Genomic DNA, 16,766 nt, shown 5'->3' with positions numbered 1-16,766 from the left:
CTCCATCTAATTAATATTAGTACAGAAAATCAGGGATATCACATTAATGTTTCTAATTTACCATGCTTACTGTATATTTTATAACTCTCAAACAAATCATCGATAACCAATGCTAGCCCTGCATGTGCAGAGTGATCAGCAAAATCTATGCTTCAATTTTCCCCAGTAATGACCAATGTTAAAAATCTTATCTTGTGCTCAGAAACTCTTTATTTGTAGACATCTGGACAGTGACCATTTGACAATTTTCCCCTGCTGACAATGACGGAGATATCAATTAACTCTCCCCATCAAAGCTGCATTACCAACTCTTTTATTGACAGGTTAAATGTAGTGAAATTTTTTTGATATTGCAATTATTGCACCTTCTATCATCACCATGGATTCATAAAATAGAAAAAAATGATGCACTATGGCATTGTACAACCAAACACAGAACTTGCTATTGGAATAACACTGGCATGTAAATCTTCTGAGTTGCAGCTATTATTATTGCATTTCCAATACCTGTTATAAGTTTTCAAAGAAAATTGTTACATACAATGCTCCAGTGTAAAACAATGTGAACGATCTTCTAAACCAAGACCGTTAAGACCATAAGATATAAGAGCAGAAATAGGCCATTTGGTCCATCAAGCCTTCTCGCTCATTACATCATGGCTGATCTATTTTTCCTCTCAGCTCCAAATCTCCTGCTTCTCCCACCCCCCCCCCCCCCGTATCCTTTCATGCCCTGACCAATCAAGAATATATCAACCTCTGCCATAAATTTAGATAAAGCTGTGGCTTCCACAGTTGCCTGTGGCAACAAAATTCCAGATTCACCGTTTTCTGGCTAAAGAAATTCCACCTCATCTCTGTTCTCACGTTTGCATCAGCGTTATCTTGTATTTCCATACAACGTTACATTAGGCTGTTACACATCTATTGTCAGAGAAGTACTTGCATAAATAGGTGAACCACCTTCATACAAGCAAGGACAGAAAACAGGGCGAAGTGAGTATACTTATTCACTTCTTCACTTCGTTGTCAAAACAACGAACATCCATTCCGGCATGTCATGACAGCGTTTTTAAATAGTCAAAAAAGCTCACTTTACAATTTAACTCCCACGCCGTTCACACCGACTGTGCGTTGTAACAGCAGTACGGCAGTGCTTGCGCAGTACCAAGCAGGAGCAGAAAAAAGCATTGTTGTTGTGTTGTCTTGACAATGTTTTTAAATCTCTCCGGTTATCCCGTACACACTACGCCGGATATTAAGCGTTTTCAGATTTATTCACTCTGGAGAGTGTTTTCGAAAATCTTCGTTTTCGGGGGCTGAAAACGCCGGCTCAGTGTGGACGGGAGGGCAAAACGAAGAGAAAAAGCTTCGTTTTCAAAATTATCCGGCGTAGTGAGGACGTACCCTTAGGCTACCAGTCTTCACACCTGAAAATACATTTCACATTTAATTTGGAGTGCAGCTGTGAACAATGGGTTCCGAAAAGCTGTGATTCCCAGTCCAGACAATGCTGATTAAAATTCGTTTGGATGTCTGTGGCGGGGATGTGAATTAGGAGGTGTGAACGTTGTATGTAGTTTCAAAGAAAGCATTGTCCATACAGTATAAATATGGAATTCTCCTTTGATGTTTGGCACATAAAATATCAAGCCCCATATTGGGCCAGGGAGACCTTTCAACCGAAAGCGTCTCCATCTGATGCCTGCTGTACTTTGTTTTGTCGAAGAAAGAAGCGGCTTTTAGCTACCAGTAACTTTCTCGGTGACTTCATTCACGCAACAACAGAGGTCACCCCTCATTCCTCTAGATTCCAGTGAATATAGGCACAAAGCCATCAAACGCTCTTCAGATGACAAGCCATTCAATGCTGGAATCATTTTCATTAACCTCCTTCGAACCCTCTCCAGTTTCAGCATATCCTTTCTAAGATAAGAAGCCCAAACTACACACAATACTCCAAGTGAGACCTCATCTGTGCTTTATAAAGTCTCAAGTTTACATCTTTTCTTTTATATTCTAGTCCCCTGGAAATGAATACTAGCATCGCATTTGCTTTCCTCACCATAGACTCAACTTGCAAAATTAATCTTGAGGGAATCTTGCACAAGGACTCACACCCAAACCTAATGCACCTCAGATTTTTGTATTTTCTCTGTATTTAGAAAATAGTCTACCCTTTCATTTAATCTACCAAAGTGTATGACCATACACTTCCTGACACTGTATTCCATCTGCCACTTCTTTCTCCATTCTTGTAATCTGACTAAGTCCTTCTGTAGCTTCCCTATTTCCTCAAAACTACCTGCCTCTCCACCTATCTTCATATCTTCTGCAAAGTGTGCAACAAAGCCGTCAATTTCATCATCCAAATCACTGACAAATAACGCAAAAAGAATTGGTCCCAACACAGAGTCACCAGCAGCCAACCAAAAAAGCTCCTTTTATTCCCACTCTTCACCTTCTGCCAATCAGCCACTGCTTTATCCATGCTAGAATCTCTCCTGAGATACTATAGGCTCTTAACTTGTTAAGTAGCCTCATGTGTGGCACCTTGTCAAAAGCCTTCTGAAAATCCAAGTTCACAGCATTAACTGATTGTCTTTTGTCTATCCTGCTTGCTATTTCTTCAAAGAATTTCAACAAATTTATCAGGCAAGATTTTCCATTGAGGAAGCCATGCCAACTGTGGCCTATTTTATCATGTGCTTCCAAGTACCCCAAAACCACATCCTTAATCATTGACTGCAACATCTTCCCAACCACTGAGGTTAGGCTAACTAGTCTATCATTTCCTTTCTTCTGCCTCTCTCCCTTCTTGAAGAGTGGAGTGACAGTTGTAATTTTCCAGTCTTCCAGAACTATTCCAGAACCTAGTGAATCTTGAAAGTTCATTACTAATGCCTCCACAATCTCCTCAGCTAGCTTTTTCAGAATCCTGGGGTGTACACCATCTAGTCCAGGTGAGTTATCTACCCTCAGACTTTTCAGTTTCCCAAGAAACTTCTCTCTAGTAATGGTAATTTCGTGACCCCTGACACCTGGAACATTCACCATACTGCTGTCATCTACCACAGTAAAGATGGACGTAAAACACACATTCAGTTTGTCTGCCATTTGTTAGCCATGGTTATGTCATATTGCCTTTAAAATACCTCTTCCTGTTTGAGGTGTATATATCCTGTGCCTTCTGAAATGCTTCCAGTATCCTGTGCTTTCCAAAAAGCAAGTACCTTTAAAAGGTATACAGATGGTGACACTGCACACCCTCACCTTCCACATGATTAATCTCATTTATCTCCTTTGTCATGGTCTGAAACCGAACTACAATGTCTGTATCCCAGAAGACTCATTTGATTCTAGAGAAGCTTTCAAATGTATTGTTGCCCACCTTCAAGATCAATATATTTGTGACACTGCCACATCATTCTGCTGTCACTGCGCTAAGTGTGCCCACTTCATTATCTTCACCGGTATATTTACTACCATAATGTATCCTACATTGAGCTGATGTGCTCATGTGGGCTTTAAGGTGCCTTTCCCTGCATATATGGTGGAATATTCCATTTCTTTAAGTAATGGGGATGTGTAAGTAAGTGTGTGTGTGTGTGTGTGTGTATATATATATATATGTGTGTGTATATGTGTGTGTATATATATATAGAGACACACACACACATATACATACATACACACACACACACACACACATATATATGTATATATATATAGTTTGCTGTTTTTAAGGTAGATACTTCTGTTATTTTGTAATATGATTGTAACTACATTGTGGGGTGCATCATATTCATGTACCAAATAAAAAGGAGCTCATCAGTGAGAGAGAGATAGGGGCTGCCATCAGTTAGTGCTGGACAAAAATATGTATGCAGCTATTACTGTGTTTTCTGATATTTATCTTTTTGTAAGTATTGACAGTTTTCTTTTCAATATTTTTGCTAATTTTTTAAGTTTGATTTTTTACTCACTTGATAAACACCTTTGCAAATTCTGGAAGCAAACATCACACCATCTGTAAAAAAGCCGAAGGTGAAAAGAGGATGGCTTCTACAACAGGATAATGATCCTAAACACACCTCAAAATCCACAATGGACAACCTCAAGAGGAGCAAGCTGAATGTTTTGCCACGGCCCTCACATTCCTGACCTAAACATCAACGAGAATCTGTGGATAGACCTCATGCAAGACGGCCCAAGAATCTCACAGAACTAGAAGCCTTTTGCAAGAAAGAATGGGTGAAAATCCCCTAAACAAGAATTGAGAGACTCTCAGCTGGCTACAGAAAGCGCTTACAAACTGTGATACTTGCCAAAAGGGGGTGTTACTAAGTACTGCCATGCAGGGTGGCATTCTTGAGGGCATTCACAGTAAATCAAAAATAATAATGATAAGTAATAAATATTAAAGATAAGAGATGAGAAACCTTGAAAGTGAGTCCTTAGGTTTTTGGAACAGTTCAGTGTTGGGGAGAGTGAAGATATCCCCTCTGTTCTAGAGCCTGATGGTAGCAGTGAAAAGAAAGGATGGTCTGGACAGTGGAGGTCCTTGATGATGGATGCTGCTTTCCTGCGATGGTGCTCCATGTACGGTAGATGTGCTTAACAGTGAGGAGGGAATTACACGTGATGGACTGGGCTGTATCCATTACATTTTGCAAACTTTTCTGTTCAAGGTCATTGGTGTTTCCATACCAAGCCGTGATGCAACCTGTCAATATACTCTCCACAGCATATCTATAGAAGTTCGACAATATTTTATGACATGCCGAATCTTCTCAAACTCCTAAGAAAGACACGCTTTCTTTGTAATGGCACTTGCGTGCTGGACCTGGAACAGTCCTCTCAAATTACATAATACACAGAGGAGTTTAAAGTTAATGACCCTTTCCACATCTAATCCCCCAATAAGCAAAGGAAACCTTTGGTTTTCTCCTTCTGTAGTCAATTAACTGGTCCTTGGTCTCGCACATACTGACTGAGAGGTTGGTGCTGTGGTACAACTCAACCAGATTTTTCTATCTTGTTCCTATATGCAGTTTCGTTATTACCTTTGATAGTGGTATTGTCAGCAAACTTAAATATGGCATTGTGGCTGCACTTAGCCTTAGTCATAAGTATAAAGTGTGTAGAGCAGGGAGCTAAGCACACAGCCTTGTGGTGCACCTGTGCTAATGGTGGTTGTGGAGATGTTAACAGTCCAAACAGTTTGGAATTTGCGGGTGAGGAAATTAAGGATCCAGTTACTCAGAGGTATTGAGGTCTAGGCTTGGAGATTATTGACTAGTTTTGAGGGGATAATAATATTGAATGCTGAGCTGTAGTCAATGAAGAACATCCTGATGTATGCACCTTTGTTGTCCAGATGTTTCAGGGTTGAATGAAGAGCCAATGAAATGGCACCTGCTGTTGATCTGTTGTGACAGTAGGCAAATTGGAGCAGATTCAAGTTGTTCCTCAAGCAAAAGATGACATGTTTCGTCACCAACCTATCAAAGCACTTCATCACAATGGATATAAGTACAAGTGGACAATAGTCATCGTGACAAGTTACCACATTCTTCTTAGGCACCAGCATAAATGAAACCTGCTTGAAGCAGGTAAGTATCTCAATCTGTCAAAGTGAGAGGTTAAAGATATCAGTGAACACTCCAGTCCAGGCCTACACAGTTCTTTCGAGCTTGGCCACGTCATCTAGACCGGATGCTTTTTGCACGTGAGATGGCCTTTTTAGAGGTCGTACCTGGACCTCTTGTACTTTTCTTGGTTGTCAGACCGGAACGCCACTGACCTGGCCCTCAGCAGATTATGGATCTATTGGTTCATCCAGGGCTTCTGGTTGGGGAAGACTCCGAACGAGTTTGTGAAGACACACTCATCTATGTCTGTTTTTATAAAATACGTGACAACTGTTCCATATTTGTTCAGATCCTCTAAGACCTTTAATATGGCCCACTCCACCAACTTGAAGTAATTTTTCAGTTGCTGTTCTTGTCCCCCATGACCATGTATTTGTAATCCTTATAAAAGGAGTCTTGCTCTTTAGCCCCTGTCTGTATGCAGGTAGAGAGAGAATAGCCAGATGGTCAGGTTTAACAAAATGTGGATCGAGGATGGGACAATAAGCATTTCTAACCAAACTTTAACAGTGGTCAAGTGTGTTGGGACCCCTTGTGCTGTAGGTGACAACTTGATGATAACTTCAAACAAGTTATCATTAAGTTGACAGGAAAGCAGCATCCATCGAGGACCCCCACCGTCCACACCATCCTTTCTTTTCACTGCTACCATCAGGCTCCAGAACAGAGGGGAACTCTCCTGGTAAGTAGAACGGTTGGCACATGATCATTAGATGTTCCAGGTCAGGGGAACAAAAGTACCACAAGACCGCTATGTCCCAGCATCATGAAACACAGACCCCCTTCCTCCCAATCTCCTGCCTTCTTCGAATCAGCAGTCCGGTCCATCTGGTGTATTGAGAAGCCCTCATTTTTTATACGGCATGACTTGAGTAAGCCATATCTCCATGAAACATAGAACACAGGAATTACTGATTTCCCTCTGATACAGCAATTTTACCCTTAGGTCCTCAATATTGTTCTCCAGTGACAGGGCATTTGCTAACAAGCTACTCGGTAGAGTAAGGATATTACACTCTGCCATTTCAGTCTGGCTTGGAGTCCTCCCTCCCTCTCTTCTGGCCATGGCAACATATCTTCAACAGTTTAAAGGTGCAATACCTGCATTCCAGATAATTAAGTCCAGAGTCCTTCAGAAGATCATGAAACTGCTAGCTTGTGAAGATGGCTCTGAAGTATGTTACTTAAAGGAAAATTACAGGCTGCAGATTGCAGTGGGTGTAGTTCAGAATAAGTATGTTTAGAAGTTTTGTAAGCTACCTGCAAAACGTTGCCTTGTTTCGCCAGTGCCATCTTAGTACAAATTACAATAAATATAAGAGAACATGGCACCAGGGAGGTAACATACCATTCTGAAATCTCACTCTTGACCACAGAAGTGTCCATCTGTTCTGCTCACTAATAAATGCCCTGCTCACCTCGGCTCCATCTCTCATCCTTACCGTGCATCAGAGCCAGTTTAGGTGCCACAAATATGGCTGCTGTTGCTTTCCTCTAAGAGGCCATCTCCCCAACATATTCAGAACAGCAAATTTCAAAGCCTTATAAATATCCTGACTCCTCAAACCTTGTCCCAACAATCAGCAGCCATGGGCTCCTCTAAGCAGCTGTCTAGCACTCTGAAAATTAAAATAAATGATACCCACAAAGCAGAAGAAGGTAATAAGAAGATAGAAAAGCATTTTCAGGTAGCTGTTTCCTCAGTTCGTAATGTAATTAAGAAATGGCAATTAACAGGAACGGTGGTCAAGTTGAGGTCTGGAAGACCAAGAAAACTTTCCGAGAGAACTGCTCATAGGATTGCTAGAAAGGCAAATCAAAACCCCCGTTTGACTGCAAAAGACCTTCAGGAAGACTTAGCAGACTCTGGAGTGGTGGTGCACTGTTCCACTGTGCAGCAACACCTGCACAAATATGACCTTCATGGAAGAGTCATCAGAAGAAAACCTTTCCTGTGTCCTCACCACAAAATTCAGCGTCAGAAGTTTGCAAAGGAACATCTAAACAAGCCTGATGCCTTTTGGAAACAAGTCCTGTGGACCGTTGAAATTAAAATAGAACCTTTTGGCCGCAATGAGCAAAGGTATGTTTGAAGAAAAAAGGGTGCAGAATTTCATGAAAAGAACACCTCTCCAGCTCTTAAGTACGGTGGGGGGGGGGGGGGGGGTGAATCAATCACGCTTTGGACTTGTGCTGCAGCCAGTGGCACGGGGAACATTTCACTGTTAGAGGGAAGAATGAATTCAGTTAAATACCAGCAAATTCTGGAAGCAAACATCACACCATCTGTAAAGAAGCTGAAGATGAAAAGAGGATGATTTCTACAACAGGATAATGATCCTAAACACACCTCAAAATCCACAATGGACTACTTCAAGAGGTGCAAGCTGAAGGTTTTGCCATGGCCCTCACAGTCCCCCGACCCAAACATCATCGAAAATCTGTGGATAGACCTCAAAAGAGCAGTGCATGCAAGACAGCCCAAGAATCTCAGAGAAGTAGAAGCCTTTTGCAAGGAAGAATGGGCAAAAATCCCCCAATCAAGAATTGAAGGACTCTTAGCTGGCTACAGAAAGTGTTTACTTGCCAAGGGGGGTGTTACTAAGTACTGACCATGCAGGGTGCCCAAATTTTTGCTTCAGGCTCTTTTCTTTTTTTGTTATTTTGAAACTGTAAAAGATGGAAAAAGTAATCTTGCTTGAAATATTAAAGAAATGTGTCATCTTTAACTTTTTTTTATAGATTATGAGGACACTCAGTCCTCGTGTATTGTCATTTAGAAATGCATGCATTAAAAAATGATACTCCAGAATGATATCACAAAAAAAAACACAGGACAAACCAAGACTAAAACTTACAAAACCACATAATTATAACATATAGTTACAACAGTGCAAAGCAATACCATAATTTGATAAAGAGCAGTCCATGGGCACAGTTAAAAATAAAGTCTCAAAGTCTCGATAGACTCATCATCTCATGCCGGTGGCAGAAGGGAGAAACTCTCCCTGCCATGAACCTCCAAGCGCCGCAAACTTGCCGATGCAGCACCACTGGAAACACCCAATCGCAGCGGACTCTGAGTCCGTCTGAAAACTTCGAGCCTTCGACCAGCCCCTCTGACACAGCCTCTCTGAACACCATCCTCTGCCAAGCGCTTCGAGCCCGCCCCGGTTGCCGAGCAACAAGCAAAGCCATGGACTCGGGACCTTCTCCGGAGATTCTGGACCACACAGCAGCAGCAGCAGTAAAGCAGACATTTCAGAAGTTTCACCAGATGTTCCTCCATGCTCTCACGTCCGTCTCTATCAAATCAGGAATGTGCACAGCACCCTACTTGACAAATAACAGACATCACCACTGGAGTGGCCACTGCGAGCTGCATCGCGCCATCATCTTCTCCTCCCTCCCAACCTTATTGTCTTTTGGAAATCAGGTCATCTTTTACTCGCTTAGCTATTCACAGTAACAGAAATTTTGATTGGGGTGCCCAAACTTTTGCATACCACTGTACATAGTAGCAAATTTAGTACTTTATAACCTGCGTTGCTGATAAATGGCGGTAGTTCTATTCAGAGGTGCCTCAAGGGGACTCATTTGGCAGCAGAGCTCTCAATGGATACGATTAAGTATTCTCAGTTTGGCCTGATACAGCTAAAAAGAATCTGCTTCCAAGGTCAGTACAGTCAACAAAGGTGCCTCAACGTGATTAAATGAACTATCGCTGCTTAAAGTGGACAGAAACAATGCCGACTGTGGATGTACTCCTTCCTGGATACCACACAGGAAACGTGGCTGCAGATCAGGGATACAAATGCATTTAAGGAAATGCGGTTTTAAGTTCCCAATACCGACTATCTTGCTGGCAAACATGCAGTCTTTGGTGAATAAAATCGATGATCTCAGAGCTAAGGTGCTGAATCAGAGGGACATTAGGACCAGATGTTTCCTTTGTTTCACGGAATCCTGGTTAACCCCTTCCATACCGGATGCAGCGATTCAGATCGACTAGTTTACTATACACTGTCAGGATAGAACTATAGAGTCTCTCAAAAGCAGAGGTGGAGGAGTATGCCTCATGATCAACTCCTCTTGGTGCACAAATATATAAGTGCTGTACCAATTCTGCTCACCAGACCTGGAGAATCTCGCAGTTAAGTGCCGTCCATTTTACCCACCACGGGAGATTCCATGATCATTTTAGTAGTGGTATACATTCCCACTCAGGCTAACGTCAATCAGGCTTTAGATGATCTGAGCAATGGGATCAACATGCGTGAAACCGAGCACCCTAATGCCTTCACCATCGTTTTGGGGGATATTAACCAGGCCAGTCTGAAAAAACATCACTATGCAATTACCATCAACAGATCACTTGCAATACCACAGGAAACAACAGACTGGACCATTGTTACACCACCGTCAAGGATGCCTACCGTGCTATTCCAGGCCCTCACCTCGGGAAATCTGATCACCTGGCTGTACTTCTACTCCCTGAGTATAGGCAGAGACTGAAGACTGCAGCACCAGTAGTGAGGACCAAGAAGGTACGGACAAGGAAAGCACAGGAGCGCTTACAGGACTGCTTTGAATCAGTGAGCTGGACTGTATTCAGGGATTCATCTTCGAATCCGGATGAGTATGCTGCAGTTGTTACCAACTTCATTAAAACCTGTGCAGATGAGTGTATGACTACAAAGACTTGCTGTTCATTCCCGAACCAAAAGTTGTAGATGAACCAGGAGGTACGTCATCTGCCGAAGGCCAGATCTATGACATTCAAGTCTGGCGTCCCAAGTCTGTACCAGAAAACCAGGTATGACTTGCAAAGGGCTATTTCAAGGGCAAAGAGACAATTCTGAATGAGGTTCGAGGCAACATCAGGTGTATGGCAACTCTGGCAGAGTTTGCAAGACATTATTTCCCGTAGCATAAATGGCAGTAATGCTTCATTATCAGACGAACTCAACGCGTTTTATGCCCGCTTTGAAAGGGAGAATATAACGATAGCTGTGAGGATCCCTGCTGCACCCAGTGACCCCGATGGAGTACCTGGTAAGGCTCTAAAAACCTGTGCCAGCCAACTGGCAGAAGTATTCAAGGACATTTTCAACCTCCCACTGCTACAGGCAGAAGTTCCCACTTGCTTCAAAAAAGCAACAGTTATATTAGTGCCTGTGATGACAAACCAAGTTATCAGAAGATTGATGCTAATGAGAGAGAGATAAGGGAGACAACGGAGAAACATTCAAAATGTTAATGAGAGAGGAGAGAGATAACGGAAAAGAAACATAATTCAGAATATTGACAAACCGGTTGCCTTGAACCTGAACTGTTTGAAGTTTGATGAACAGGCGATACCCCAGCAGGGGGACAAAAAGAACAGGTTCGCTAAGGCACGACACACACCACGAGATCACGAGATAACGAGACCCTGGAAGAGTGGTGTGCCCCCACAAGTTGGTGGGAGTTTAGAGGTTCGGTTCACGGGAACCGACCATAGACGCACAGGGTGAAAAGGTACGATCGGTGGGAACCTGGTGTGTGTGTCCGCCCTTGCCTGGGTGCCAGGTTCACTGCGGAAGAACGGTCGTATCCGGAACGGAGGGGTCACAGTCGGTGACCACAGCGGGATAGAAGACATAAAAGGGTCCGCCCGAAACCACCTGTGAACATCAAAGGTCTGCCTGAATCAAATTTGCATTTCCCCCCCCCCTCTCTCTCTCTCCAACGGCACAACAGCGATTACTGCGAACCGCACTAAACTGAACTGAACTCTGCGTCACTTAAGACTGATCATTTTACCCCTAGACTGTGGTAGAGCTTGGTTGATTCCTATTACCCTAGTTCTGTGTACACGTGTGTTTTATCATTGCTAACCTGTTGCATTTATATCCTTACGATTAGAGTACTGTGTTACTTATTCCTTTAATAAAACTTTATTAGTTTCTAGTAAACCAGACTCCAACTAGTGGTCCATTTCTGCTGGTTTGGCAACCCGGTTACGGGGTACGTAACATGCCTAAGAAGTATAATGTGAGCTGCCTTAATGATTATTGCCCAGTAGCACTCACATTGACAGTGATGAAATGCTTTGAGATGTTGGTCATGACTAGAATGAACTCCTGCCTCAGCAAGGACCTGGACCCACTACATTTTGCCTTTCACTACAATAGGTCAATGACAGACACAATCTCAATGGCTCTTCACACGGCCTTAGACCACTTGGACAATACAAGCACCTATGTCAGAATGCTGTTCATTGTCTATAGCTCAGCATTTAACACCACAGTTCCCACAATCCTGATTGAGGAGTTACAGAACCTGGGACTCTGTACTTCCCTCTGCAATTGGATCCTCAACTTCCTAACCGGAAGACCCCAATCAGTGCGGATTGGTAATATTACCTTCTCCTTGCTGATAATCAACACTGCTGCACCTCAGGGGTGTGTGCTTAGCCCACTGCTCTAACTCTCTCTATACCCATGACTGTGTGGCTAAGCATAGCTCAAATACCATCTATAAATTTGTTGATGATACAACCATCGTTGGTAGAATCTCAGGTGGAGACAAGAGGACATACAGGAGGGAGATATGCCAACTAGTGGAGTGGTGTTGTAGCAACAACCTTGCACTCAACGTCAGTAAGACAAAAGAGCTGATTGTGGACTTCAGGAAGGCTATGACGAAGGAACACGTACCAATCCTCTTAGAGGAATCAGAAGTGGAGAGAGTGAGCAGTTTCAAGTTCCTGGGTGTCGAGATCTCTGAGGACCTAACCTGGTCCCAACATATTGATGCAGCTATAAAAAAGGCAAGACAGGCTGGTCCTGGACTTATTTCCTGGCATAATTTACATATTACTATTTAATTATTTATGGTTTTATTACTATTTAATTATTTATGGTGCAACTGTAAAGAAAATCAATTTCCCCCGGGATCAATAAAGTATGACTATGACTACGACAGTGACTACAATTCATTAGGAGTTTGAAGAGATTTGGTATGTTAACAAAAACACCCAAAAACTTCTAGAGATGTATCGTGGAGAGCATTCTGACAGGCTGCATCACTAATTGGTATAGGGGAGGGCTACTGCACAGGATCGAAAGAAGCTGCAGAAGGTCGCAAATTTAGAAGGCTCCATCTTGGGTAGTAGCCTAGGCCACCTTCAAAGAGCGGTGTCTCAGAAAGGCAGCGTCCATTATTAAGAACCCCCAGCACCCAGGGCATGCCTTTTTCTCACTGTTACCATCAGGTAGGATGTACAGAAGCCTGAAGGAACACACTCAGTGATTCATGAACAGCATTTTCCCCTCTGCCATCTGATTCCTAAATGGCATTGAACCTGTGAACACTACCTCACTTTTAAAATACCATCATCCCGCAGAGACTAGTGGAGAAACTGTCGCTGTTTGGCCTTAGCACTGCCATGTGTTGCTGGATTCTGGATTTCTTGACAGAGAGACCACAGTCAGTCCGTGTTGGCAGGAACATCTCTGACTCCATCACACTGAGCACTGGATCCCCACAAGGCTGTGTGCTTAGCCCATTGCTGTTTACACTGCTAACACATGACTGCGCAGCCAGATTCAAGGAGAACCTGATCATTAAATTTGCAGATGATACCACAGTGGTGGGGCTCATCAGCAAAAATGATGAAACAATGTATAGGGAGGAGGTCAAACACCTAGAGAGCTGGTGCAGGGATAACAACTTGATGCTTAATGTCACCAAAACCAAGGAGATGATCGTCAATTTCAGACGGTCTCAGCTTGAGCACACACCCCTTAGCATCAGCGGCTCCACAGTGGACAGAGTGGAAAACATCAAGTTCCTTGGGGTGCAGATCTCAGACAATCTCATCTGGTCCAGGAACACCAGAGGCGTGGTTGAGAGTGTGCTGACCTTTTGCATCACAACCTGGTACTCCAGATGCAGTGCTGTCGACAAAAAAGTCTTGCAGCAGGTGGTTAGGGGAGCAGAGAAGGTTATTGGGGTCTCCCTACCTTCTGTCCAAGACCTCTCTCAGAGTCAATGCCTCCAGAAGACACGGTACATCATTAAAGACCCCTCACACCCTCTCCATGAACTGCTTGTTCTTCTGCCATCAGGCAAACGTTACAGGAGCATCAAAACTAAAACCACAAGGCTACTAAACAGCTTCCTCCCACAGACAGTCAGACTGCTAAACAGCTGCTCTACCTGACTCTGCTTTGGACACTTTTAACTTGCACTGGACACTTATAACATGATTTTAACTGACATATGGCTGTTGTATTTTACTATTTATTGTTATGTTTATTATTTAGTGCTGCGTTTGTTATGTTATGATTGCACTGCTCCTGAGAAACGCTGTCTCATTCTGCCCTGCAGAGCTGATGTACGGTTAGAATGACAATAAAGTTTTTTGAATCTTGAATCTTTGAAATATATATTATTTCTGTTTTTGTACAATTTTTAATCTATTCAATATACGTATACTGTAATCAATTTATTATAATTTTTTTCTTCTTTTATATGAATTGCATTGAACTGCTGTTGCTTTGTTAACAAATTCTACAACACATGCCGGTGATAGTAAACCTGATTCTCATTTAAGCAGTTCAGTGCAGCAAACCTCGCACCTCCAGGTATGTGTAGTCAGAAGAGGTTTGAACCGATGCATCGGAAGTTGAAGCCTTATATCTTTCTGTGGTCTATCACTGGACTCTAAGTTCTCCAGCATCTCACTGATGTCTGAATCCCCAGCTAGTGTTTGATCTGACAGAGAATTGCAGAGACCATTTATTGTAGCAAGAATTATATAGCTGTAAGGGAGTTCATCATCAAATTGCAAGAAAAGGGTTGATTAACATTTCAAATTGGTGCCCTTCATCCAACACTGGTCACATCTGAAATTCACCTAAAAATTATTAATAACCCTTCCCTTCTCTCTCTTAAGAATAGCACCATTCATTGTTTTATTTACTTTATAATGTAAGTTATGCCTTACCAGGTCACGGCCAAAGGCTTGAGAGAGAATCATCTCCTGTTCCAATTTCTTCTTAATATATTCAGCAGATAGAACCATACCCTGTTAAGAGACCAACATTCTTGTAAAAATAAAGCAAATCCTTGATTTGACTGATAACAATAAGTGGTTAAAAATTAGTAAATGAACAAAATGAATCAATCAAATCTACATTCAAATCTAAACTGCATGACTCAGACCTTCCTATTTTCACTATCATTATATCTCTGTAAAGGGAAAGTCAGTGTGATCCTGCTGTTGCAGCACCTGATCAGGGAAGGGAATGCTTTGTGATAGCTGATGATTCCATCTCATTTATTCTTTTTTAAATTGAGATACACTGCAGAATAGGCCCTTCCAGCACTTCAAACCACACCACCTTGCAACCCCCACCCCCACCAATTTAACCCAAGCATAGCCATGGGACAATTTACAATGACCAACTAACCTACCAACCTGAATGTCTTTGTACTGTGGAAGGAAACCGGAGCACTCGGAGGAAATCCACGGGGTCATGGGGAGAACATACAAACTCTGTCCAGACAGCGACAGGAATTGAACCCAAATTGCAGGTACTGTAAAGCATTGTGCTAACCACTATTTTAGCTTGCCACATAAGAGAAGAATCAGTTGGACTATTCAAGTAAACTTTTATTCACATATTTTGTTTGTTTTTTGGAGAGTGACTAGTACTCTTTACAAGCCATGCTGGGATCAGACTTTTATTGGTAAATGAGGCTTCCTCATTAGCAAACCAGCAAACTGACATCTAACTTTAATCCAGCACCAAAATTGTACATGAATGTTTCTCAATAATGAACTTTCTGACAATTTGCTCCCATGATGATTATTTCAACTGCTTTAGAAATACCTATAATAGCAGCAAACTACACATATATGGCACTCCTTCGCTGACTGTCCTCCTTGCTTAGCAGGTTGTTGACATGTATTTATTGGCCTTCAATATCTGTCATGTGTAGAAATTTATGTGGTAACCCTGAATTCTTTATGAATTTGCAACTTCGTAAAACGTAATGTTAACAAAAATGAGTGTATGAAATCCTAAGGTGCTTTTCTGGTTTGGGTGAGAAAATTTAAAGTGTGTTTGTGTTATATGGGAACAAACTATTTTCTTTGATAACAGGCAATTTCTTTTATGGCCAGAGGGGATATTTTGATAATAGGATAATACAGGATGTCAAATGTGAGAATGAGATAAGGATGAAGATAACAGAGGAATGTAATGTTCCTTGTGGAAAAGAAAGCATAAACGTATTTTGGATGAAACAGATCAGAGCGATATATCCAGATGAAACCTGGCTGGAAATACATCTCCCCTTGCAAGTAATAAACACACTAATAATGTGATCCACTCTGAATCTGCTGTAGTTCGTTTCTTTATATTGGAAGACCCAGCTGAACGGTACATGACACATACTAAGCTACTGGTGTTGCATACCTCGTGGGTATCTTGTGAGTATGATGTAATGGTCTTGTGATGATGGGGTGATGTAATTTTCCCGCCAGCGTGAGGTCATGTGATGACATGCTCTCAACAGGTATATAACGAGAAACCACTGTTGTTATGCAGTTGATTCATTGTTTAATTCGTCAGTTACTCCGTTATGCTGCGTATTCGTCTCATGACGCAGTTTCATTTTAAAGTGGAGTTTTAATTTCTATTGTAGGTCTAGTATTGGAGAGTGAAGACCTTACTAAAGTACGGGAACCTGAAGGATTGAGGAAAGCTGGTGTCGTTCGGCGGTTTAATACAGGATCGACCTTATTGAATCTTCATTCAGAGACAGTGGCCTGCATCTAAGATAACCCCTGTAAGATCAGGAAGGTTTGTGCAGTGTTCATTTGCGAGGGAAAAGGTAGTTCCTTTAAGCCGTTTTCTTTCCTTCGTTGTGAATCCTTTGGACAGAATCAACAGTAACGTCACATCTTCAAAGAAATCCTTTCCAGAGAAGTCGTTCCTTATTGACTGTGTAAATCACTTGGACTTTCGAATTTACCATTTTAAGATTGTGTTCAAATTTACCACTTTAAGAACTGTTCCAGAGTTGCCGTATAGCATTTAATTTCCGGTTAAGTTA

The 16,766-nt window shown here is 42.1% G+C and overlaps 1 protein-coding gene across 2 annotated transcripts in view; it reads right to left on the bottom strand.

Moving 5' to 3' along the window:
* Positions 1–16,766, bottom strand: part of dagla (diacylglycerol lipase, alpha) — a 309,507-nt gene that overhangs the window by 57,472 nt on the left and 235,269 nt on the right. For both annotated transcript variants that reach the window (XM_072272422.1, XM_072272424.1), the window contains one exon: positions 14,650–14,730. In XM_072272422.1, coding sequence (XP_072128523.1) covers positions 14,650–14,730 — 81 coding nt within the window. The remainder of the gene's footprint in view (positions 1–14,649; positions 14,731–16,766) is intronic.

This window comes from Mobula birostris, chromosome 11 (assembly GCF_030028105.1).
Source record: "Mobula birostris isolate sMobBir1 chromosome 11, sMobBir1.hap1, whole genome shotgun sequence".
Classification (NCBI taxonomy): domain Eukaryota; kingdom Metazoa; phylum Chordata; class Chondrichthyes; order Myliobatiformes; family Myliobatidae; genus Mobula; species Mobula birostris.
The sequence above is the reverse complement of the archived record's forward strand: the minus strand, read 5'-3'. Positions and strand labels throughout refer to the sequence as shown.